Here is a 26,114-nt window from a genome sequence, read left to right as displayed (position 1 = left end):
GGAGCTGCTGCTGCTGCTGCTACATTTCTACTCTGCCCTTCATCCAACCGAGGATCGCAGGGCGGCCGACAAGAGAGACCTTTGCGAGGGGCTCTGCCAGGCGCCCGCGCGGTCTCCCTCCTGCGTCGGGGGAGCCTTTTCGCCTTGTTTGTGCAGTTTGGCGGGGGGGGGGGGAGGAAGCGCCTCCCCCTGATGTCCTCCGTTTTCAGACGAAATAGAAGGCGCGATTATCTTATGGCGAGACTTAATGAGGTCCGCAGGCTAGAGACCCGCCGAGCGCTCGTCTCGAATATGAGGGAAAGAACACCCCCCCCCCCGCAGGCCGCCACCTCCATTTTTTTCTCTCCGCGCAAACAAACAAGCAGGGGAGGGGGAGAGAATATGGGCGGGAAACTCTCCTTCTTCCCGATTGGTTCAAAGTGCTGTTACTCAGTTGATACCGCCTCCTGTACGACCGCTTTTGTCGTTTACTGGTCAAAAGGGTAGTCACTCCACACTCTTCTCTCCTACGCGAAGCGACGCCTTGTCCCGCCCCCTTCGCTCTCTACGTGCCGTGTGCAAAGGAAGAGGGGGGTTGGGGTTGATGATTGTAAAAAAAAAAAAACAGCCGTTAAACGGACCGCGGGGCGGAGCTTACGCGAGGAAGTAAGAAGCAGTAATTGGATTGGTCAAGGCGGGAGGTTCAAACTAGCATGGCTTGCCCTGATTGGTTCGCGGTGGCCGCGGCAGGCCAGGCTCCCTCCTCGCGCTCAGGCGGGTTATTGTCTGTCGACTTTCTGAGGCGGCTCTAGCTCGGAATCGGGACCGGTCCTCACAGGGCAGCGACGGAACCATGGTGAGCGGGGAGAAAGACTAAGGACGCGGGGCAGGGGGAAGCGAACCTCGCGGAGAAATAGCTCCGGACCCCCAGGCAGGAAGACCTCGCGGGGTCCCGACTTATTTCCAGCGCCGGCGCCGAGGGAAGGGTGTCGGGGGCGGGGAAGGAGCCGAGCAAGTTGCGCTCCCGGCTCCTCCTGAGGCTCAGCAAACCTCCGCGTGTCATGGGGCAGGGACGCGTGAGCTGGAACCCCCGTTGGCAAGGGCTGGTGGGGAAGCGAGGGGTGACGCTGCCGCCTGCCTTTATTTTACGAGGCGCCTTGGAAGCCCCGCCTCCGTCGGGGCCTCTTCCCGCTTCGGAGTGCACCTCGTTTTCTGGGGGTGGTGTTTGTTTGTTTTAAAGGAATGTGTGAACGCGCGTGATGCGAGTCTCAGGCGGATACTCTTGGTGGCGGCGGGATCCGAGAGCCGCGCGCAGCAACTTCCAGAGTCGGGGATGTGCGCGCTTGGTGGCAGCCCGGGGTCTGCCTTGTGTCACGTGTGAATCCTGGCTCTGGGAGGAATCTTGTGGAGCATGTGCCATCTTCACAAGCGGGGCGGCTTCTCGCGACCCAGACGCGCCCGAGGGCCGTGGGTCACACTGACAGGCCGAAGGGCCTCGTCGCTTCTCCAGGCAATTGGAGGTGATAGGGGGCAGCTGCCAAGCGGTGCCAGCAGGCCGGCTCGTCACCACCTCCTCGCCTCTCTAAGGCGCATCTGGGAAGAGATTCCCTAGCAACGTAATGCTGTATAAACGTCAGGCGCTCCGGATTTATTTCCTGACGCGGGCTTCAGCTTGAGTCTGACGGGTCCCGCCAGAAGCGGCCCTCGATGTGACAGCCTGGCGCACTGGAGCCCCTGCCTGCCGCTTCGGGAAGTGGCCTTTCTGCTCCTCCCCCCTCGCCAAGTCAACGGGGTTGTAGACGAATGACGTCTGAAGATGTGCTGCCTTCCAGTGCAGCGTGAGCCTATGCGTGTTTACTTAAAAGCAAATCCTACTGATTGCAGGGGACATAGCACCCATCTTAACCATGTTTAGGGCAGTTTAATTGGCGCTAAGTCCAGTTGGTCTCAGTGGGACTTCATTTTTATAAAGGCTGCAAATAGGCAGTTGACACTTCCCGCAGGCTAAAGATTAATTTTAAGTTTCACTGCTGATGTGATTGCAGTGCTACTTTAAGGTTTTAGTTTTCCAAGCAGGAATTTTTAAAAGTATTTTACTTAATGGTGAGACACCTTCCAGTGAGCAGGTTAATAGGCAAGGAGTTATCACTTCTTGCTTTGGCTGCAAGTGACTTGATCTGTTCTCTTTGTATTCAAAGTTAATGTAAACTGTTAAAGGATACAAGATAATTTATATATTCTTGTAGTTGAATGCCCAGTAGAAAAACATTTTAATCACGGTTATTTGCATAATAAACCTAAGGTAGAGAATGTCCCAAGAAGATGGCACTGAAGTTTGCCTGTCTGGTTTAAAAGCTATACATGTAGAGCTTAAAAGTTTTTCTGGCAGATCTGGCAATTATTATTCATTCTGCTCAGTTCTTCTATATCAGTTGGAAATAACTTAATATATTTCAATCTTACTTTACAAGTCTGCAGTAATCAAGTTTGATATAGCATTCTAAATTCCAAAGAAATTGCTTGCAGTTTGTTAATTTACTGTCTGCATGCAGTTAGCATTGTGTCCGTAGAGGAATCTCAGGTAAGATTCTAACTGTTGACTGTTTTTGTCCCATAATATAAATATAATCTTAAGCATAGCTCATAGGGAACATTAAACTTGGGGCAGTTTGGACTAAACAGGCTTAGTACTGACAGTCTGATCTAAGATCTTATCTTTCTACTTCATCACTTTTTGTTGCAGCTGATGTGACTGGGTAAATGGTTAATTCAACTGCTGAATATAATGTGACAGGACTGATAATTGGCAAAATTACCAATTTTGGTTTTATAACCCATTGAGCCTGACTTTTATTACATAATTGGCTTTCATTTTTCTTTAAAAAGCTATAAACTAATAGTAAAGTCAGTCTTTCAGCAAGCTGTAAGATATATTTAAAACATTTTGTACTCTGCCTTTTGATTAAACATGTTTAATACAGCTTAAAAATAAATTAAACAGTTCAATACAGACACTATAAAAATAGTAAAACATTGAGAAGTGAAGCCAACACCAGGATTTTAAAAACTAGCAACTTAATAAGGTTTAATCTGGTGATAATTTAGTTCCAGGTAAGCCTGTTAAGATATCCCTTAACTTACACATCCCCTAACACATAGCTTTGCTCGTACAAGATGCATTTTGACTCAACAGAAAATTCAAATTTATTTTTGAGAAGTCTTGGGAAATATGGATATAAAATGTACAGCTTATTTTTTAAAAAAATAATGTATGGAGACAAGGGAGCAGCAAGACATTAACTGCAGTTAAAATGCCCAAACAGTTGGCAAGGTTCTCAATATGTGCAGGTGTTTACATGCAACACCTACCCATATCTGAGGGTTGCACACAAGCGATCGTCAGGAATGAGGAGCCTGTGTCTGTCGGCTCCCATCAGTCTCAGTCAATATGACCAATGATCAGGGAGATGGGAATTGGAGTCCAACAACATCTGGAGGGCAACAAGTTCCTAATCCCCTGGTTTATGCAATATGGAGCATCTCAGTGCTGTGTCAACAGCTTTTGAATAGCTATTTGCCTCAGGTTGTGAATATGCCCCATTGAAACAAGTGGTTGTTTTGGTGTAGGGTTGTTTGACCTGACACAGAGGTAATCTGAAATGATTATTGAATGAAATAGTCTTAAATCACATGTTCATAGGTTTCAGTAGCATTTAAGTGAACACAGTCTAGTTACGGCCATGTAGTTAAAAGGTACTGTATTTACATGAATTTAATGTGCCATCAAATCAATTTTCAAAACCTTGAAACCAGAAAAGTATTTGCTGGTGAATGTAAATGTGCCATCAAATCTTATGCACGCCCTAAATTTTAGAACTTTTTTTAGTAAAAAAGTGTGCATAAATACAATAAAATATCTCTGGTATTATCATTTGGCATCTGTACCACTTTTCCTTCTTCAATAAAGTAGGTAAAAATAATTTCCTTTGCTAAAAATATATATGTCTGTTCAGTTAGATTATCTAGCTTGATTGGAGTCTCTTAATTGGCTTATCAGTATGTAACTTGAGTGCTAGGGTCCCAAAACCAAGTCCACATCCATCATTGCTCCTGCTGTGGTACCAGCACAGATGCGCTGCCAAAGGTGGAGAAAATATATGGTTCTCATCCATTTCTTCCTTACAGAGCTTGTGATAGCCCTGTAAAGCCTGTTGGTGGTCACTGACACCCTTCATTAGCTAATATTGGGGGGAAACCCCATTTACAGTGCGGCAGCTAAAGCATATTTGTAGGATCAGGTTGACTGTTATACCTTGTGGTTTTGAAGTACATCACTGGCAGTGTATTTGACATAGATTCTGATTCATTGCATGTAAAGCTTCACTTGGTCCTGTCACAGCTTTTCTCCTTTGATTACTATCTGGATAAATGGGTCTGGCATGAACATTATTAAGTTAACTCTTGTGTAGGCCATATGTTCTCTTGTTGGCACTAGAGTTTTACATTATAAAATGCCCAGATTATTAACATTCCTTAAAATATAGGGTCAAAACCAAGTAGTCTAAATTATTCACTTTCCTTACCTTATTTAATTCAATGTATAAGTTGCCAAATATTTTCTAGGTGACTGAAGTTCATGAATGCAACTCTACACCCTCTTGGCACTTGTGTGGTCCTCAGAAACGTAATAAAAACCTGGATATTTTATAGTGTAATCCTATGTACAGTGGTACTTCAGGTTACAGACCCGCTAACCCAGAAATATTACCTCAGGTTAAGAACTTTGCTTCAGGATGAGAACAGAAATCGTGTGGCGGCAGCAGGAGGCCCCATTAGCTAAAGTGGTGCTTCAGGTTAAGAACAGTTTCAGGTTAAGAACGGACCTCTGGAACGAATTAAGTTCTTAACCCGAGGTACTACTGTATTTCTTTAAGTGTTCAGTAGACCTTTTACCTGGGCAAGTGCTTAGGAATGTAGCTATTGGTTCAGCTATTGGGAGACCGCTGCCTCAGGAGAGTGAGGAAAATTCTTAGGGATACCCTGGCCAGCTCTTCTTTAATCTCCTACCTTCAGGCAGGAGATACAGAAGTATAGTCAGCCGCACCAACAGGTTAAAGAACAGTTTTTATTGTTGGGCTGCTGAATGGGAAAAAATAGTGGTGTAATTGACTTCTGACAAGCACACAGAGCGCAAACAAGATTGAGTGTATGTGTGTGGGGGGAGGGGGGCTCGTTTAATTTCAGTGCACACAGGTGGTGTAGGGACAATAAAGGTTTATTATTATTATTATTATTATTATTATTATTATAGCTTGTGAAAAGAGAGTTTCTAGCTTTCAAGATTCCCAGAAGCTCTTTGTACAAACTTATTTTGATTTGAGTATTATAGCACAACTAAAGTCAGCTTGTTTGTGAGCAATATTTGTAATCCTGAAAAATGTGTATAATCTAAAACATTTAGTTTCAGGATTTGAAACATCCTAGAAAATGTGAAAAAATACACAAATCAATGTAGTTTGCATTAAAAAAATTCTGATGTCCCAAAGAGACATCTAATTGAGCATGTTTATTCCACTTGCATTTGGTGAACAAAATAAAAAAACTTTGAAACTGCCAGACTTACCTACTAGAATTTGTAGTTGTCAACTACATTTTGTTACTATTCTAATGAATTTATAAAACATAATACTTTCTAGAAAATTTTCCGTCCCACACCACTGAGATGTATTAAAATGAAAAACTCCATATCGGCCTGTTCACACCTGTGTTTGCAAACCACTTAACAGCTTTACATGTTCCTTCTTATGCATGAGACGATTTGAATGTGCTTCTCTGTGAACTAGGCTTCATGTAGATACAGCCAATAGCTGTCATTCTAATTACAGTAGCACTTCTGGGACTACCTTAATAATGCTGGCCACTGCAAGTTGTATCCATGCATCATCCGTTCACATGAACATGTCTTCATATGATCTTGCATATAGAAAATAGCTGCTGGTTCATTTTTATTAATATCAGGCATGTATGACATTTTTGTAAATATAAATTTGTAAATCACCTCTTACCATTTGGTAAAGGATGGTATAACCCCCCCCAATAAATTAAATAAACTAGGATTGTAGCCCTAATTAGATTTAGTTAAAAATGTACGGTATTTAAATGTATGCTTAGAATTGTGGCCCAATAGCTTGTATACTCTACATATTGGCATATTTAAAAGCAATTTAGAGTCTTTTGGTTCTTTTAAATTTCCTTCTTGCACTTGTTTTATCAGAGAATGACCTGAAGAACAAAATTGCATTCTAAATATTCCATCAAGACTGCATGTTTTGAATTTATAGGAGACCTATAATTACATTTTTTACCTCAACAACCATGTATTATCAACAGTGGTGATAAGATAGTATTTTAAAAGCTCTTCTCCTTTCAGCTGACATGTTCAGCAGTAGATCTAGTTCATGTTTTTATTTCTTATTTAGGCTGGAGGCAAGGCTGGCAAGGACAGTGGAAAGGCTAAGGCAAAGGCAGTGTCTCGCTCACAAAGAGCTGGACTTCAGGTAAGTTCATTTATTGTAATAACTATTGCAAATGCCCAAAGATCTACCAAAGCTAATATGAGGTTTTTCTATGGAAAAGGGGGCCAATATATTCCGGCAGCCTCCCAGGTCTTTGCTGCAAAAATATTAACACAGCTGACATATGGCTCTCAGATCTGCAGCTTCTTAAACCTTCTCCCTTAGAATCATTTCAAACTAAGTTCTATCGCTATCCCTTATTGTGTGTCTAACATAGCTGTCCGCCTGAAGGTCCGGCAAATCCCTGTTAGCGCTCAGATATGGATTCTGAAGATCCATTATTGGTTAAAACTTATCTTTTTCCCTGTTGGGTTGGCACCCTTAACCCTGCTGGATTTCTACCAATCCAAATGGAAAGCTACACTGCATGAAAAGCTAAGAGGCTTGGGGTTTTCCCCACAGGCCCTGATAGTTGTAGGTTATGAGAAAGCTAGAGCAATAATCCGCCAACGAATTTGGGATGTGGAACTGCAAAGCCACATGAGCGAGATGAATAAACACCCAGTAATAAAAGATAATGGGGGAGGATTTCCCCCAGCAAATTATTTGTCAAAATTACAAATACCTAAATACAGACGGTCATTTACCCTCACTAGATTCAACATGCTGCCATCTGCCTTATTGCAGGGCAGATTCAAGGGTAAACCATATGCTGGACGAGTCTGCCCCTGTGGCTTGATGGAGGTAGAAACTGTCTCTCATGCCTTGTTACGCTGCCATTTTTATGGGGATATACGCACAGTATTTATTACCCCTGCTATGCAAAAATCTCCAAATGAACTTCAGTGTCTAAAATCCCTGGTAGAGAACAAGGAGCCTGAGATCATGTTAAAGGTAGCCAAATTCTGTGTGATTGCCATAAAACTTAGGGAACAAGCTATGCTATCATAATGATTAAGGCCTTAAATGATAATTTTAGGTTATATGTTAGTGACTAAGTTTTAATTTATATATATTTTTAACTGTATTGTCCCTGTTATACCTAATTGCAAATTCAAATGTATCCCTATCATGTTTTATGATTTCCTTGATATTGTATGTGGGCTGGAACTGGTCTGTGACCAAAATAATAAATTTGTCATTCGAAATAACTATGATGTATACTGTACTAGCAATCTTCAACTAGTCCAGACCCAAGACCCACCTTAGACTCCCAACCAGGAACATGGGACCCACTTTCACAATTTTGTGTTTTAATATTATAAACTGCCTTGTGATCCTTGGATGAAAGGCATTATTATTATTATTATTATTATTATTATTATTATTATTATTAGTTTCATTCTTGATACTTAATAGTGCTAGCGTCTCACCACATACCATGCACCAATCTGCTTCATTTCTCTTTCTGCTTATGCCTTCTTCCACATTTTCTTCTCAGAATTTTTTATACTTTCCTTTTCTCACCTTCTGTATCATTTCACCTCCTATTTCTTCCCTCTCCATCTCATCTCACCTTACCTTGCTTTCTTCCACCTTGTATCATCTTTAATTCAGTTCTGCATGATTCTTGCTCCCTCCTAATATCAACTTGCCTGAAATAAAAATGGATAGGATTTCTGGGAAAGCTTTACCATACTTAGAACCTAATATAGGTGGCAGCTGTTATCTGTTGCCCCTTGGTTGTATGATAAAGTTTGAGGAACCTCCCTAGATTCTCCCACACTGAAGAAACATACAGTTTTAGTTGTAAAGGAAAACAAAAAGGGTTTCTGAGAGTTAGCAAAAGTTTTGTCATTTTATAAGTCTTTTAAAAATTCAATTAAATAAAACTAATTTTCATTCCAAATCAACCCTGAAATATTAAAGTTGTAGTCCTGTGCATGCTATTTGAGGGTAAGTTCCTTTAAATTAAGTGGGCTTTACTTCTCAGTAGACATGCATATGATTTGTACATTACTTTAATTAAAATTAACTTGGTTCCTCCTTCCCTGGGGAGCTGAGTCTCCCTTCCCATTACTGCATTTTTTTCTGTCACCTTCCACGATTGCCTTTTTTTCCCTCTCTCACAACCACCTGTCTCTCTGCTCTCTCCTTGTGCACATTTCCCTGAAATCAGGGTCGTAAGGCAGTTCCATCTCTTATAAGAGGAGGAAACACAAATCAGACCATCTGCACATTAAGCATTTTCTAGCAGGAGTTACATGATGCCCCCTTACAGTCCATTGACTTTCAGCCTGGAACTTGACACTAGTTCTCTAGTTTCTGACCTATTCAGATTGTTAGGGGCATGCTGTCTAAGCTTTAGCCTAAAAGACTGTTTCTGGTATTTTTAACACCAGGTAGATGTGTCGTAGAATTGAACATGCTTTGAGTAGCTAAAGAGATATTGTGTTTTCCCCTAATCCTTGCTGTAAAGTGCTCTGACTACAGCCTTTAGCTATATTCAGTGTAAACTATCTTTCCTAAGTCAAATGAGCTCTTTACTTCCCTTTTGCTGAGATCCAAAAACTGATAAGGATAGGTCTGGTACATCTTGGATATCTAGAGCATCCTGAAGTTTTGTATTGAACACACCTGGGTTTTGGTGTGGTGTTTTGCAATACTGTATTATTCAGAGAGAAATCTTTTGACAAGCTCAGTTTTGGCAAATGGTTCATTGAATGCATTTAAGTATAAGAGTAACAGATACAAGATAATTATCTTAGTAGCCTTCCAGGTAATATTCCTGCCATGGACATCTGTAGAGTAGAAACCATTAGACACCTGAGTTTTGGCAGACACAGCCTTTAATAATAGCTAGTGATACTGCCATCCATGAGAATCTCTCATCAGAGCTGCTATTTCAGTTCAAAATGTCTTATTGCTCCTGACTTATATGTGGAAATCTTGTTCACTTACCTATAAATCTTGTTAGGAGCAAGACCTAACCCACCAATATCTCATTTGGAGGCCATGGGAACCAATTGAGTCTAGCTTTGTTAAATGCTAAGTGAGCTCTTGGGGGCTGTCATCTTTTTGTTCATGTTTTGCCTTTTTGTTTAAATCATGTTTTCTCTTCTCCAGCTTGTTTGCCATTTTGACTCTTTTTATAATCCTAAGTTTTTGACTTGTTTGAGGTTTTCCATGTGCTTCCTCTGGCTTTGGCAAATAAGCACCCTTCCCTGTGAGGAAGTTACCATTTTTTCCTGCCTCTTCGACCAGAAGAGGCAACTCTTCTATCATGTCTCTTTCTTCTGCCCCCAACTTCCCACTCCTGGCAAAAATCTGTTTTTTTGTTGAGTCATGTGTTTATTTAAGGAGAAGTTAAGCTTCTTGTATTAAGGAAAATAATAATGTGTCAGATTGGTCAGCTGCAGGGACTTTGTTGTCCTTAGTCTTTGCCAGTTATTTGAATGCTTGCCCAATGAACATTTTTAGAATTTTATTAAATTATAATACCATATACACTGTGGAAGCTGTTACACTGCCTTAAGAATAACACACAGCATACTTTCTAGTGCTGAAAATTTGTTTTTACATTTATGAATGACCTCATGGAGCTCATTACTGGTTTGCAAGCATTCTCAAGAAGCCTGGTGCCAGGCAGTTTGCCCTGTGAAACCTAGCTTGAACTGCAACGCAGACCACATCACTCCCTCCCGTTTCCAGTTTAAGATAATGCAGTGCAAGAACTGTGTGTGACTTGGCATTTGATGACCAGTCTGTTAAAAAACAAAACTGCAACTCAAATCCTGACTCTAGTTCTATTAGATGAGGTGCCTGTATTAAATGCACCCTCTCTCTCTCTCTCTGGAAATAGTTCACTGAACCAGATGTCAGAATTAATTACCTTTGGAAGAGCAGTGTTGGCTTTGACCATGTATGCTGAACAGGTCCTTCTGCTTTCAGTTCCCAGTGGGTCGTATCCATAGACACTTGAAGACTCGCACCACAAGCCATGGACGAGTTGGTGCTACTGCTGCTGTGTACAGTGCTGCAATTCTCGAATACCTCACTGCTGAGGTAGGTTCTGAAAATTGATCTTGTTAGACTACATGATCTGAATGTAATCAAAGACCCAGATAATAGATTGGTCTGTGGAGCCTGGCAGGAACCTCCAGAGTAGCATAACCTAGCTGCTCCTGCTCTCTTTAAAAACCTGTGTTTTAGCTGCCCAGATCAAATAATTCTGCAAGAACTTTAATGGCTAACATACTCTATTGATTATGTTTTCTCTCTGGCTTAATTTTTTGCGTGGTTGAGTTTGGGTCAGTATGTGTTTCTGCTAAATCCAGAAAAAAGAATTGCTTTATTGCCCTACACTTTTAATTTAGTTGTTTACTTGCCATCTAACATATTCCTGAGATGGGGTGGGGGGAATATGACACACATTAGAACACTGTGAGGAATAGGTGTGTGTGTGTGTGAGAGAGAGAGAGAGAGAGTGAGTGAGAGTGATAATAAAATGAACTTGTGTGTTTTAGGTAAAGGCAGAATCTGACCCAGAGGTTATTTGCAGTTCTGAACACTTGATACATTTGTATCCTGAATATGAAAGCAAAACATTTTATGGGAAAAGCTCACTACCTATGGGGGAAAACATGCAGCAAGGGGTGGGGAACCCTTTTCAGCTCAAGAGCAACCTTCTGTGCCAGTGGTGGGTGGGGGCCAGACAAAAGTGTGCTGTGCAAATAATGTAAATTTTACATGCTGAGACACCCTTCTTCATTTAGACAAAATAGAAGCATTATCAGAATTCAAGGACATATTCCAGTCAGGCAAAAGCACTTGAGGTATGACACCAGGCCTATGAGGGGTGTGGCCCAGGAAGAATTGCAAGGGCCAGATCTCTATCTGGAACTGATGTCCCCCACCCCAACTTATTTGACTTATTTGTTTAGAATACTGGTCCTACTTTATAGCCCCCAAGGCTCTTGAAGCGGGTACTGAATTATGTGGAGTCATAAGCATAGAATTGTAGGGTTGGAAGGGACCGTGAGGGTCATCTAGTCCAACCCCTTGCAGTGAAGGAATCTTTTGCCCAATGTGGCTCAAGATTATTCAGGCAGTACTGCTGCCCTCATCCTGGACCTTCCCTGATCAAGAAGAGAAATAGTTCCCACCAAACTCATCTGAGGCAAGGGAGTAGGGCTGAGCCTGCTGGATCATCTTCAAAGAATAGTAGAAAAGAAAAAGAAAATTTAGTTTTAGGTACCTGGGCTTTTGCCTTGAATCTACTAAATGTATGAAAAAAAGTAGTCTGTTGCAGTTTGTAACTTAGTTTTGAGTATTTTCAGTATTTCACTGTTCAGTATTTTCCTAGGAGGCTGGCATACAAAGCTCTGTTTCTTCCAACAGGTTTTGGAATTGGCAGGTAATGCCTCCAAGGATCTCAAGGTAAAACGTATCACTCCTCGTCATTTGCAGCTTGCTATTCGTGGTGATGAGGAATTGGATTCCCTTATTAAAGCTACCATTGCTGGTGGAGGTATGTAGTATTAGAGCTTCTGGAAAGCTTGGATATGAAAAGTATATTTGGAGACAGGGTGGCTGAACTTAAATGTATCCCTTTAAGTACTCTGCAGGATATTATAGATAAGCAGTTTGCCAAGTGATAAGTAGAATCGTGATATGCTTCTTACCTGGATTTCTGATTATGCCAGGGTGTTTGGAAAACTGCTTATTTTGCTTGGCAGAATGTTACACAGTTGATTTATATTGTAGTTGCATGTACTGCCATGGCAAGTTCTTACCACTGTATGAACCAAATGGGTACTTATCAGTATAGTTTTTAGTTCACTGACTTAGTAGTAGCTTTGATAGTGATGGGTTCTTGTATTTCATCCTGGCTACTGTACTAGGTGAATCTGGTATAGAGTAGGTCTCCTGTAAACTGCATTTTGCACCATCTGGTTTTTTTGTTTTTGTTTTTTTTTTTTGTTTTTTTTTTTTTTGTTTTTTTTTTGGTGAGCATTCTAAGTACTCCTCCCCAATCATTTATAACTCTTTAATTGAGGCTCCAAACCAGGCCAGGGAATACAGTTCTGCTTCTCAGTATGTCCCAGTAAATCTTCACATCCATTTTGGTAACATGAGGGAACCTAACCTGAAGAACACAATCCAAATTATTCCCTCCTACCCCCCACCCCCGAGTATAGTAACTCTGTATGGCACCATTTAGTTGTTTTTGTAACAAGAAAATTAAGCCTTGAGTCAACATTTGATCTAATACAGCTACATAGCTGCATCCCAGTTCTCCTCTTAGTGTGTTCAAGTGGATTTTTATTGAAGGGTTTGGTAAGCATAGTTCTAACAGAGTTAGCAAAATATGTTATTTGAGAATGTATTGATATGAGTGCTGAACTATTGTGTATTCTTCAGTTCTAATCCATTATTCTCTTTACAGGTGTAATTCCTCACATCCACAAGTCTCTGATTGGAAAGAAGGGGCAGCAGAAAACTGCATAGAGAGGAGTTTTAAACAGCCCTCTTCCTCCCTGTCATTGTACTGTAACTGGGACAGAAGAAATATGGGGATATGTGGAATTTTTTTAAAAAAATAGTTAAATGGAAGAGCATAGACAATTGACTGTAGACTTAAAACATTTGTATGTTCTTTAGATTCAAAGTTTGACACAAAAGTACCTTGTTACGTGGCAGCAATTTGTGTGTTGATTGGCTAGGTTTCTCCCATGTGTTTTATACAAAAATGGAACTGATAAAACCATTTTTTACAAAACTTGTTCTTGTGTATCATTCTGGGGTAAAAGGGTCATTGCAGCAAAAAGATCAGTGCCCTAATATCCTATTAGAGGTTTTAAAATAAAATAAAATCTTTCCAAATTATAGACTTTAATGGTGGCCGTGTTCATAGTTAACTTCTGTGTTCTCTAGCTGATTGATTGTTGTTGATCTAATACAGCTACCACAATTATCTAAGTCCGGCATTTAATTTAAACTTAGTAGAATATACAGAGTTTAATGCAACTGAGGCTGCTAAAGCTCTCCCCCCGGCCCCAGGATAGAAGTACTGTCTGAACATGTGAACGGTGTGATAATGGGAAAGGTGTGGTGATGTGTATAGTAGGAAGAAGCCAAAATGCATCTTTTCTGCCCTCAGCTGGTGAACTGCCCATGGGTTAGTTGCCTTGCGCTGAATTATGCTGTGTCCTTGAGCTAGCACAATCACTTGCTTCAGTGTCAATGCCTTGTTGTGCTATAATGTACAAAATTTTCTGTAACACGGTGCTAAACCAGCAGCGCTGCCATGCTTTTATTAGCAACCTTGTCAGTGTGTGATTTGAGCCTTTGTATAGTAGTTCTTGGGCTGGCTGTGCATAAGAGTAAGGTTGGAGAACTAATAAACTACTGTAATGTTTTTAGCTCTTGTTAGGACTGCTTCATACAGTGCAATTTCAGGCTATATGGTGACAAATAATAATAACTGGAAGGTCTTCAATCCTATTCTCGTGTATTTGCTTGAGTGCCTTCCAGGTTCTTGACATGCCTGAATCAGTTCTCAATCTGTATCCTGGGATTATTGTTTCAGATTGGGACAAACATTCACACTCACTCTGACATATATATATGTTGTAACCTTTAAGCTAGGGCATTGTAGGAAATGCATGAGGCTCAATTATTCTCAGTTATATAGGACTCTGATTGTTTATCTATTCCTGTTAGTGATGTGCATGGCTTTCATGAATTTCTGTCCATTGTATCCTGTTCTTTTTTTAAACAATTGTCAAATTGCTGGATAAGGCAAATAATGGTTTAGGTGGGTGATACATAGGGCAAGGCTATCAATGGTTACTAGGCACCATGGCTGTGCTCTGTCTCCATAGCCTGAGATAGTAAAGCTTCTAAATCCCGGTTGCTGGAAACTACAGGAGGCAGGGAGTGTTCTTGTGCTTGTGTCCTGCTTGAAGATACCCTAAAGACGTCTGGTTGGCCACTTAGAACAGGATGCTGGACTAGAGGGGCTATTGGCCTGATGCAGCAGGTTCTTACATTCTTCTGCAGTTGTTCCTATGAATATTAGATTGGGAGTTTTGGTCATTAGTAATGCGGATGGATGCTGCACAAACAAAGCCTAGTTTATTTTAGCATGCATGTGCCAACAAAAGAAGCCAGTGAATTGGACCTGGTTTTATTTCAGTTGCCCCTTTGCTAGAAGCTGTGCCATAATAGAGTAAGCACAATGGTAGAGGAAAGAAAATAAAGTGGTGCAGCACACTTGGTACTGAAGGTTGTAACTGGGCCAGTTAGTTACATGCAAGTGACATCCTTGGTACTCTTGGCCTACCCTAGTCATCACTGTATATTTGACACTCCTCTATATTCCCTCATTGAGCATGCTCATTCTATCTTGACAGATTATATCTTGTCAGTGAATGCATTTCTATTAGAAAGGACTTTTTCTAAGCAGATAGAGGAGGAAGGAAGACTTATGTATGTGAATCAATGAGAGGAGAGTGGATTGAAATGAAAATTGCCCTTTATTCTAATTGATGGGCTGACTATAAGGATTGATATATTTATAATAGATTCAAGATATCCAAATGGGTATATCAGACTTATCTGTCCTGTATTCAGTTACACAAGTCAGATCTTACGGAGTACAGTACTGTACTTCAGGAACTCTTGTCTTTGGAACTGCTGCCCTATGTTGAACAGAAAAGGAATTACTTGGCTTTCAGGTGTTGGGCATTAAGTGGATGGAACAAAAGTTCCTGCAGCTGGTTGTGTTGTGTGGGAATATTGGAGAGGCAGTAAATGCTGAGAACAGATGGCTTTTCACCCTTTTTTCACACAATTGCTGGGAATAGACGCCAAACAAGATGTGGATTATATTTTGGACTGCAATTCCCACTAGCCTCAGCCAGCAGGGCTAGCGGTGAGGGATAATAGGAGTTGTAGTTCAAAGCATCTGGAGGGCACCAGCTTGGGGAAGGCTGGCCTAGAATATAGCATTTCCTGGGCACACAGCTGCAGAGGATATAGCTCCACTTGCTGTGAATTTTTTTTTCAAAGCTCTTTCCAGTCTCCAGTGTGAAAGCTACTTCTGTTGTGCTGTTTTCCTCTAAATGTGTGTACCACTGAGCAAAGCCCATATTGATAGAGCTCTTTTCCCAGCCCAGTCAAAAGAAGAGAGTACAGACCTCTACCACAAAAAAGTTTTTCTAAACATCTGGAGGCCATTCTCTGATTTTTCTCTGTCCCAACAGAGCACCCCTGTAAGCCCCAAAGCAGAACTTAGCACCAGTTGAACGTTCGACCCACCATGGCAAAGAAGTTCTCGTTGTGCTCACTGAAGTAGGTGCAGAGTTGCTCAAGCAGTACTTCATCAACAGTGGGATGAGGTCGTCCTTTGGATTGGTCTAGGCAGTGCTGATACCCCTTTGCTTGTAGGCAGTAGAAGCCCTTGGTCTGGTTGAAGTAAAAGTTGTCTGGGCCAAGGTAAGGCTCCAGTCCCAAGAAGTGCTCTACGTGGCGCATCTCTGAGAGTGGCTCCCGGATCAGGGTGCCTCCATCCACCACGTGAATCTGTGACCGGGGAAAGAACTCCAGCCACCGAGCCAGGTGTAAGGCGTACAGACTGCGCTGCATGGCTTTGTACCGGGTGTTGAGTTCCTGGCCCTGCCTCAAGAGAATCTGCTCCAGAGCTTGGTAGGGCTTGTGTCGTGCCTTACGGTTGTGAAGGATTTGTGTGTAATCAGACACCAACCTTTCCACAGGGTCCCGTACAATCAGCAGGAGCTTCACTGAGTTGTCCATAGCATGGATCCTTTCCGGGGCTTTGAGAGACGAAAAATAGCCTGGTGTCTTTTCCACGGTGATTTGAGTGGGGTGTGAAATAGGCATCTGCTGACTGTACCAACCAAGTCCTTTGCGGTAATTCTCCTCCACATTGAAGAAATGCACCTTGGAATGGGCAGCTGCCACCTGGGGATGCAGACTCAGCATCTCCAGCAGGGCCCGCGTACCTCCTTTCCGCACTCCAATAATTATGCTTTGGGGCAGTCGTTGCTTCCAGTCTTCACTTGAGATCTGAGTGTTGTTTCTTTTCCATGGGGCTTTCCAACCCCAGGGGATCTTTGTTTCCTCCTCCGTGTTGATTCCACACATCTTCAGAAGCAGGAGCAGTAAGCAGGCTCTAGCCATCTCTAAGTCCGCTGAGTGAACGTGTGCTGAGGAAAATTGTGTGTTGTTTTTCCTATCTGAGCTATTCCATCTCCAGGCTTATTAACTGGGATTTCACTGCATGCAGGCAGTTGTGCTCTTACCTAGGCATCTTCTGTCTTCACAATGGCCTCTGCTTTTGTTCTAGTTCTGGATTCCGCTGCCAGGAGCTTCCTGCAATGTGGATCTCCAAAATCACTTCAACAAAAGGTGATTTCCTTATGAACAGCCTAGCTCAGGGAAGTTGCTGCCACCTGAGAAAATGAGAACATCATTGTGGGTGGCTCAAAAGGTGCTGAGCAAAGCAAAACATAACAGGCCTGGTTTGGAAACTCATAATTTAAGCACACAAACACACGTGAATGAATAAAATCCAGGTACCCCTTAGCCACTTCTTCCTAAAATGGGTTTGTATCTAGTCCCTGGTAGGTACCATCTTTTTCTAATGGAAGAGGAGGGACACAGTTTGGCAGGTGGGACACAATATGGAAGGTTACAAATGTTAGTAAGGAGGGAGTAGCCAGCTGTGGTTTATTTAAATGCATTTAACCTACAAATAAGCGTGCTCCACCAGATTAAGGTTCCAGTGTTGCTTCCAGTGCCCCACTACTGGGGCTTGAAGGCAATACGGTCTTCTTCTGTTTCTATCCAGCATTCAGGGTTTGGCTGCCTCTGAAGATGGGAGTCCTAATTAGCAGTTGTGGCTCATAGCTGTTGATAGTGGCTTCTCGGTTAGGAATTTGCCTAATCCCCTAAAAGCCATCTAAGCTAGTGGCCATTCTATATCTTATGTCTACAAATTATGTGTTCAGTAAAATAAATTGCCATGCTGGTAGCAAGCATGAACTACCAGAAAGTTGGGGAGAATATCCTGTGCCAAGGTTTTTATTTATTTTTTCTTCCATTGAGATAGAGCCCAGATTTTGAGATTTACAGCTGGCCCCCCCAAATCATTGGCACACTGCAGCTGTCAGATATGCACAAAAGTCACAATCCAGAGAATCATGCACGTGAAAATTGGCACCGTGTGCAGAATTTGGCCCACATTTCTTAGCATAATGGAGGGTGTTGCAAAACCAATGCATGCATCTACTGGGACAGCTGTATTTGCATGCTTATTTGTATCTTTATACAACCAGTACAGTAAGTCACACCAAATCACCCAAGTCTTGCACTTTTCATACCCTGTCATATGTTTGAATTGCAGCTGTGGTGCATTTATGGCACAGCCTTGTTATGCTGGAATTGCCCACAGTTTTCTCTGTCTTCGGCACCCCTCAGTCAGATGAGTATACAGAGCACAGAGACGTGCACATTTTGGGGTCTGGATGCAGAACACACACGGCAGTGCTGGCTAACTGGAGGAGAGTAAACTGCTGCTATGGAACACATAATTAAGTACTGTATATACCAGAGAGCGGGATGCCTGAGAATTTCAATATTATTTTGAATGAAAAGAAAAGCAGGTCTTGTTTGTGTTTATCTGAGTGTGTGCAGGCTCTGTAAAAGGCTGTGTTTCTCTTGGGGTGGAGTGTCTCTTTTCTGCACAAGCACTTGTCCCTTATCACAGCCCTGGGTTTCTGTGCCCAAAGCCCCATATCATGGTTAGATGACCTGCACCTCAGTGCTAAAATTCTGCAGTCTACAAATTAAACAATTTTGCACAATTTCTCTTATTTTGCATGTGCTGCATAGTAATGTAAAACAGCTTGAACATGTTTACTTCTGATATGCTGTGAGGAAGGGAGGTAGCCTAAACCCTTGGAAATCTCGCACGGGGCCTTTCTGGCTCCTGAACTTGGACTAGGCATTGGGCACGTTTCTCCCAGATCTTTGCTATGGCCAGGCCTAGAAACCAGAGTCACCATCCAAGCCAAAGTTTTAGCACCATTCAGGGTCATGCTGCTTGGAAGTCTGAGCTAAAAAACTTTAAGTCAGAAGTGAGACATGGTTCGGGGTGGGGGGTTCCCCTGGTGGGTTTTCTGCTTAAAATCTCCCCTGCCCTGCAAAAATATAAAAAAAATAAAAAATCACCCTAGAATGAGGAAGTCTATAGGTGCCTATGACTTTTCCTTAAGCAGCTGGGGTGGGAGGGTGTGTGTGCTCATTACCACATGAACTTTCCACCTTTTAGACAATTGCTGATCTCCACCAATCCTATTTATCTCCCTAGTTTTGAACCTTTGCTCGGTCTGAAGCTCTTTGGGTGACTGTCAGTCATATTCAGCCTTGTCTACCTTGCAAGAGTGCTGGGAACATGGAGGAAGGGAAAGTCTTCTATTACACCATGACTACAAACACACACACATCCTAGGCCGGTGTGTACTGAGCTGATCGTGGAGATAATGGACCTGCCTTCTCCCCACCTCATAAGAATGTTTCAGCTCTCCTTCCTCCTAAATGAGACTCAGGAGGCTGGAGCTCAGGATTCTTGGTGTGTGCATCTGTCTAAATTCCTCTCCAGGGCCTGACGTGGCGTCACTTGGTGCCATACTGCTGCTCTAAACAGTTTGATGAACTCCTGGAAGACTCCAGGGGCAACTCCAGTTCCCTGCACACATTTAACTGAGCTCTGGCAATTTCGCACTGCGGCTGCCAAGTGGCTGCTTCCTGGGGCTCTTGCAAGTGAAGGCAGGATTACTGCCTGCTCCTAATCAACGGGTGCAAATGGCTGTGCTCATACACTGTGCTCATACAGTTCAATGCATGTCAACAGGTCTTTTGCAGGAGGCCAGATCTGAATCCTACTCTGTTGCACTCAGCCCACACCCCATCTTTCCTGCCTGACATGGTTGCCTCACCTTGCTTAAAAGGAGGACTGTGGGTTTCTGCAATTTCCCTGCATTTTGACGGGGCTTGCCCAGAAGAGCCTCTCCACGTCTCATCCCCACAAAGGCAATTTCTCAGTCTCTCGCTCTGCCATCCCCTAAAAGAATCAAGCAGCCTGAGGTGGCTGTCTTGCCTTTGCTTCATAAGCAGGGCTGCAGCTCAGTGGTAGACCATACACTTGGCATGCAAAATGCCCCAGATTCGACCCTGTCTTCAGATCACAGGATCTCCAAGAGCAGCATAGAGGGAGGAGGTCTTTGAGGTCTGCCACCAGTCAGGCAATTTTACTGTGTTGGAGAGACCAACAGGTCAACTTGCTGGAAACCTGCAGCAGGCACGAGGAACCTTTGGCCCTCCAATGTGTTGTGGAACTCCAGTTCCCATCATCCCGGGCTGTTGGCCACACTTGGTGGGGCTGTTGGGAGTCGAAGTTCCTCAACATTTGGAGGGCGACAGGTTCCCCACACCCATTCTACAGTGTTACTTGCGTTGGCTGGAAGAAATTGCCAGGTTGTCAAGATGAGGCTGGCAATGGGCTTGGGACATTCTGCGTGTGACAATGTGCTCAGCCATTGAGAGATGGCTTTCTCCACGCAGCAGGGATAGCGAAAATGTGGCCCTCTAATATTGTTGGTCTACAACTCCCCCATCTTCCCTAACCATTGGCCATGACTGACAGCAGTTGGAATCCAGCCCCACCTAGAGGGCAGCAGTTTCCTACTCTCTGCCCTATAGGAACATATGAAGTTGCCTTATGCTGTTAGACCATTGACACAGCTAGCTCAGTGCTGTCTTCGCTACACCAGCTGGAAGTGGCTCCCTTGGGCTTCAGACATGGAGTCTTTCCAAGCCCTCCCTGGAGATGCTGAGGACCTAAAGCACATGCTCTACCACCAAGCTACAGCTTTTGCCTGAATATTCATGTGGGTCCTTGTGGCTGCCAACTATGCGCTCTCATTACAGGGGCACACAAGCCAGTCCTGTTGGATGTCATGACCTGCTGCTGCTACTGCTACCTGCCCCTGCAGGTGGGCAGTAAGGTAGAGTGGCTGATGGCAATGGACACTGTTTGGAAGTTGTTTTCCTGGCACCTTGCTTTTCTGTAATGAGAAAGATCCCTCCAGTGGGGAATGATTTCCACTTCCTAAGACTTGCTAATGATAGAGTATGACATGTTTGGGGTCCCTGGGGCGGGCAGCTGGCGTACCAGGGGTTGCCAGGGCAACCAGAGCTGCAAAAAGGTGTAAGGGGACACCGAGAGGAAGGCAGGAGAGAAAAGGAGGGGAGTGTTTCTGAGGGAGATCTTTGCAGAAGAAGGAAGAAGGATTTGAAGGATGGCTGATGGACAGGGAGGGCAGCGCTTCCTAAACACCAGAAGGCCAGTGTGACATAACAGGCCACCAGGAAGAGGCAAGCCAGGTGTAAAGGAGGACAGGTGAGCATGCAGCATTTCTGCAAGCCTCAGCTCAGTGGCAGAGCATCTGCTCTGCACGCTGAAATCCCAGGTTCAATCCCCAGCATCTCAGGTAGGGCGGGAAAGACCCTTGCCTGAAACCCTGGAGAGTCCCTGCCAGTCAGAGTAGACAATACTGAGCCACATGGCCCGGCTTGGGCATAAGGCAGATTCCCATGTTCCAGCTGTTTCCCCCCCTTGAACCTGCCAGCATCTCTGGACTCATCTCCCAGTTTGATGGGATCCTGGGCAAAGGAGCTTCGGATCCCATCCCCCAACTCTGTCTGTAAGACATCTTTGGGCATATCTGGCAGCAGTGCTCTGAGCAAGAGGAGAGGCAGGCTGAATTTTAATTTCCCACCATACAATGTCAGCCCACGGCAGGACATTGCTCCAATGGCAGGCTGTTCTTTCCCCCCCATAACGGGTCTCAGGAGCCCTGCTGGGCCCTGAGAGTTGCCCAACGATGCCTGGCCCTGAGGACTCCCTGGAAGCCAACTCTTCTCAGCAAACATTAATGGTTTTGCACCTGGACACCCTAGAGTAAGAAACCTGCAATGTTGCTCCACATGTGGCTGGACCTCAACATCCGTCATGCTGGCTGGGACTCGGAACGAGTAGCCAACTTTGGCAGGCTCGCCTATGAGCAGCACAAAGGATATAGAGGATGGTTCTTTGCAAGAGATCCCAATGCACCCAGAGAGAGCAGCAGCTCTTGCCTAGACCCCTGACCAACACAAAAAGCAGCTCCACTTGCAAGGACCAGCGATCCTCTGTGCCCTTCAGCCCACTTCTGGTGATATATAAGCTCCAGGACATCAGAAAACTGAAGAGGAAGGAGCAACCGGAATTTGCAGTGTTTGAGGGGGAAGTGGGATAGCTCTGTCAGTGGATCGTGAGACTCTTAATCTCAGGGCCATGGGTTCAAGCCCCACATTGGGCAAAAAGATTCTTGCATTGTAGGGGGTTGGACTGGATGACCCTCGTGGTCCCATCCAACTCTACAATTCTGTGATTCAATGGGGAAGATACGGTGTTAAATGTTTATACCGACTGTACCTCTGCTGGCAGTGATGGGTGAGCCCAAGGTTGCGGATTCTATGTGCAGCATCAGAATACAGCAGAGGCATCAGTTCCTAAAAATAGAGACAGGAGGAAAAGGTTAAAACAAAAAGGTTCAGTCAAGCCATGCAATTCTGCAATTCAGATTTTTTAAGAAATGCACTTTTTGAGAATCTAATTAGCATGTGGATTTGTTATTAGGAGTTGGCTAATTTGGCTGCCAGTCCATTCCCAAATGAGCTCTTGCTACAGCTTTATCATCAGTACCTGATAGATGGCTTTCATTTAGTTTCCAGAATGCATATAGGCATGAGCAACCAGGGAGGGGAATTGTGTTACAATTATTTTTTGTTTTTGTAGTAAGGGTGGGGAGTGCCGCTTAATGTTTTTCTATATTATCTCTTACAAAAATTCAGTAAAGTTTAAGTTGCAGAAACACAGACATAATGCTGGGCAAAAATTCAAAGCACTGCCAAAATACTAACTGTGCCAGAAAGGAGGCATTAGTTTTAGATGTTGTCAAAAAGAGAACTTGAAAGTTAAATTAAAGCTTCCTGTGATTGTGGCGCATGTCAGGCAGCACCAGTCATTTAGGGGGTGCCATTCCCCCCCCTTTCTCTTTGCTCCATTGCCTTTAACAGCAGCTTTATCTGTACAAGTTTGCAGGTGGTGATATTTATCCCCATGGTGATAAAAGCATTACCAGCTTATTACAGCAGATCAAGCTGCTGGTGACAGACAGGTTCAGCTAAATCGACAAAGGGTCTTGGGGCACTTTACCGACAACAGTCCAATTTCTGCCTTGGACCGGCCCTGAAACCTTGACCTGAAGATCCCAAGTGAGTTGTGGATTGCAAGTTCGGCCCGAGGTTCCTTCCTCAGGCAATACAGCATTTTATCTGAGACACTGAACCAGCAACAGCTCCGTGTTTTCCCTGCTTAAAAGGGAAAATTGGAGAAGAGCCTTTGATACCACAATTTCCCTGCATTTATTATAGGGTGGAGCAGTAGGTCATTGTGTCTGGCTGTTAACCAAAAGGTTGGTGGTTTGAGCCCACCCAGAATTGGCTGTGGGCAGGATTAGTACCCTAGGATGCAGCTCACCAGGCCCTGGAGATTTGAGTTTTTAAATGAATTCAATCCTGGCATGAGTTGATGGCAGTTGTAGTCCAAAACAACTGGAGAGGACCAGGTTGGTGAAGGCTGTCATTATCATAACCACTACCATTGCTATCAAGCAAGCTAGTACATCAGGTGGAATATGAGCCAGAAGCCCTGTTGGAAGGTTTGTGACCCAAGTAACTAGGCACACAGGAGAAGACCCAATGTGGTGTAGTGGTTAGACTAGGACCTGGGAAACCCTGGTTCAAATCCCCACTCAACCATGACGTTCACTGGGCGACCTTGGGCCAATCGCTGTCTCTTACCCTAGCCTACCCCACGGGGATGTTTTGATAAAAAGAGTGGAGGAAGAACCATATACTGCCCATGTCCCTATGAGCTCCTTGGACAAAAGATAGGATATCAATGCAGGAATAAATAAATAAGGGGGCAGAGATCTGAGGTCTCTTGCGAGGGGGCAAGGTGTGTGTACATTTTGTAAATAAGGGAAAACATCAGTGCAAAGTGGGGGGGATGACAATAAGCCAAGAGACCAGGAGGAGCAAGGGAATGGAGGATGCAATTTCACATTTGTGGAGGCGAAATAGAGGAACACAAGAAGTTGCCTTATACTGAGTTAGACCCTTGGTTCATCCAGCTGAGTGCTGGCTGCTCTGGCTGGCCTTGGCTCACCAGGATTTCAGGCAGAAGTCCCTCCCAGCCCCACCCAAAGGGCATTGGGCATTGAACCTGAGGCCATGCAAGAGAAGGAAGATGTTTGGAAGTGAAAAGAAGTTGGCATAGATTATGAGAAGTGCTAGGCTGCATTTCTGCAGGAGTATCACGCCCTCTCTGCAATGCCAAACACAGAGGAACACAGAAGACAACAAGTGTTCCTCTCCCAGATGTTGTTTTGCCCTCAGAAGTATAATAATTGGATTTCCGGCCAAGAGACCAAGCAGGTGCTCTGAGACCACTGTGCTAAGAACCCCAAGTCTACACCCCAAAATGCTATGGCCCACATCAGCATCTAAGACTTGTTTAGGAGAGGGGACAGAGCATAGGCAGCAGTGCCAGATAATTACAAAATAAATCAACTCCAAACCCACACCAAAGCAAGATCTTTATTAGGACCAACTAAAATGCCTTGAAATAATGAGCACACTTTTGCGTTCTCCCACTCGGTTAATCAAGGATATTAAAACTGGGGTAGTGTACAGGGTACCCCAAGTTTGCAATTCATAACAATTTTGAACTACAATACAAGAAGAAAGGTTTTGCAGACATAACTGGATTTAGCCTCTCAAGGAGGATTAGCCCCCTTTGAGAGATGCCTCCAGGTCAGTGGGACCAAAAATGACGGTAATGCCCTCTCTCATTTTCAATAATATAAAAACTAGTATTTATTCATTTTTTTCTCCTAATTGAAACACACAGAGACCCCTTGGGAGGGGAAAAAATAAACAGCAAAATTATGTTTTTTATACAGTATTAGCAAAACTGGAGATCAATGTGCATTAGCTAAAACTAAAGAGAAGTCAATTTGGCAGCACTGCCCACCAGGTCTTCCCCTGCACAGGCTGGTCTATCGCCTCCATCTCCCCATAATCAAATTCTTACCTGTCCAGTTCCAAGCCAAGGGCTCCAGAGGAAGCAGCGGTCTCCATCAGCCTCTGCGCTCCGGCTGCCTCTGCCTCCCTCTAGCTCCTCTGCCCAGGGACAGCCTCTTTGTACTGTGTCTCTTGCCCGCCCACAAGCACATGGTGCTCTCTCTGAGCAGAAATCCTGTCCTGCCCTCTTTCCTTGGAGAGGGAGAGAAAGAGAGAGCATTGCAGTCTTCAGGGGACCGTGTTAGAGAGAATAACAAGCAATGCAATGGTCTGTGCAGCTGAGGAGAGGTGGATGTTCTGCTTGCGGCAGAAAGATGAAAGATGGAGGGAGTCAGGGAGCTGGATAGGCCAACCGTGAGCCTGTCAAAATCCCTGGCACAGTCTGGTGCCTGTGGGGCCCAGCTAAGCCCCTCCAGGGGAATTGGAGGGGGGGGTTAAGCCCCATGCCACCCTTAAGTGTACAGCTATGCTGAGGGAGTTTGGCTCCTGAAGAGCTTCAAAACAAGGAACTAAACAGAAGCACCTCAGAAACTGACCTGCATCTCAGAACATTTTTTAAATTGTATTGTGTCACCTCTACAGAGTCTTGACTCCTCATACATGGACCACTAGAGGATCAACCTGGCCCCACCGTTCGGCCAGGGAAGCAGCAGCTGCAAGGAGCTTCCTTCCCTCCATCCCTGCCAGGACAAAAAGGGGCTTCAGTTGGCACTTGCTCTGGGACTGCAGGGCAGAAGCAAAGCACACTCAGTCACCCTCCACTGCCTTCTCCCACTGCTTACAAGACTATTCAGTGACACCCTCGATGGAGGGGCAATTCCCCCTCCCCAATCAAACTTTTTTGCAATAAGGCAAATGATGGGGTAGGCCAGGGAAACATGCTTCGAGGCAAACCCATCAGAACAAATGCTCAGTTTAAATCGCCGGCGTCATCTAAACTCACTGCAAACTTTGTGCAAACAAGTCAGGGTGAATGCTGAGTAAACAGCTCATCTGGAAGCAGCCTGTGATAGGTATCCCATTTGTATCCCACCATCCCTCCAGGGATTGCAGGCCGGGTCCCAAGACTAGAAGTAAGCTCTGCAGGAGAAATGTGGGTTAGTGGAAGCAGCTTGGGGGGGGGGGGGGAGAGAGAAGGTGATGTTTAGCAACACACTTCCAGCCTGCCACTTCACTTCAAATCTTCCCCATCCCTGGTGGTATACTTTGTCACTGCCATCCCCACAATAACCTAGGTAGGTAGGTAGGTGGGTCTGGCAAAGAAAGTGTCTGAGCCAACAGCACCCTGGTTCTGCACCCACCGGATCTCCACGGGTGAAGTCCAGCAGCATTAAAGCTTAGAGAGAACTGTCTGTATACACACTTTATATTTACATATTGTTATGGTGCATGACTTTCCTG

The 26,114-nt window shown here is 44.1% G+C and overlaps 2 protein-coding genes and 1 long non-coding RNA gene across 4 annotated transcripts in view; 2 read left to right on the top strand and 1 right to left on the bottom strand.

The window, feature by feature from the left end:
• Positions 1–26,114, top strand: part of LOC310685075 — a 129,064-nt gene that overhangs the window by 22,580 nt on the left and 80,370 nt on the right. The gene's annotated exons all lie outside the window — the stretch shown is intronic.
• On the top strand, positions 679–13,215 carry LOC310685061 (histone H2A.V). Its single transcript, XM_083456664.1, has 5 exons — positions 679–835; positions 6,459–6,536; positions 10,386–10,499; positions 11,835–11,964; positions 12,883–13,215. Exons 1-5 carry the CDS (start codon positions 833–835, stop codon positions 12,942–12,944), a joined length of 387 nt encoding a protein of 128 aa, XP_083312790.1. The 5' UTR covers positions 679–832; the 3' UTR covers positions 12,945–13,215.
• On the bottom strand, positions 6,555–25,411 carry LOC310685053 (heparan sulfate glucosamine 3-O-sulfotransferase 1-like). 2 transcript variants are annotated; one of them, XM_083456644.1, is made up of 4 exons: positions 24,724–25,411; positions 22,000–22,076; positions 15,759–16,912; positions 6,555–8,089 (listed from the first exon to the last, which is right to left on the bottom strand). In XM_083456644.1, the coding sequence occupies exons 3-4, from the start codon at positions 16,638–16,640 to the stop codon at positions 8,081–8,083; spliced, it is 891 nt and encodes a 296-aa protein (XP_083312770.1). In that variant the 5' UTR covers positions 16,641–16,912; positions 22,000–22,076; positions 24,724–25,411; the 3' UTR covers positions 6,555–8,080. The 2 variants fall into 2 exon arrangements, with proteins under 2 accessions (XP_083312770.1, XP_083312769.1); XM_083456643.1 differs by lacking the exon at positions 6,555–8,089 and having other exon boundaries at positions 13,350–16,912; positions 24,724–24,841.

Source organism: Podarcis tiliguerta, assembly GCF_965153285.1.
Source record: "Podarcis tiliguerta genome assembly, chromosome: 8".
In the NCBI taxonomy this organism is placed as follows: domain Eukaryota; kingdom Metazoa; phylum Chordata; class Lepidosauria; order Squamata; family Lacertidae; genus Podarcis; species Podarcis tiliguerta.
This window is presented reverse-complemented; position numbering and strand designations above follow the sequence as displayed.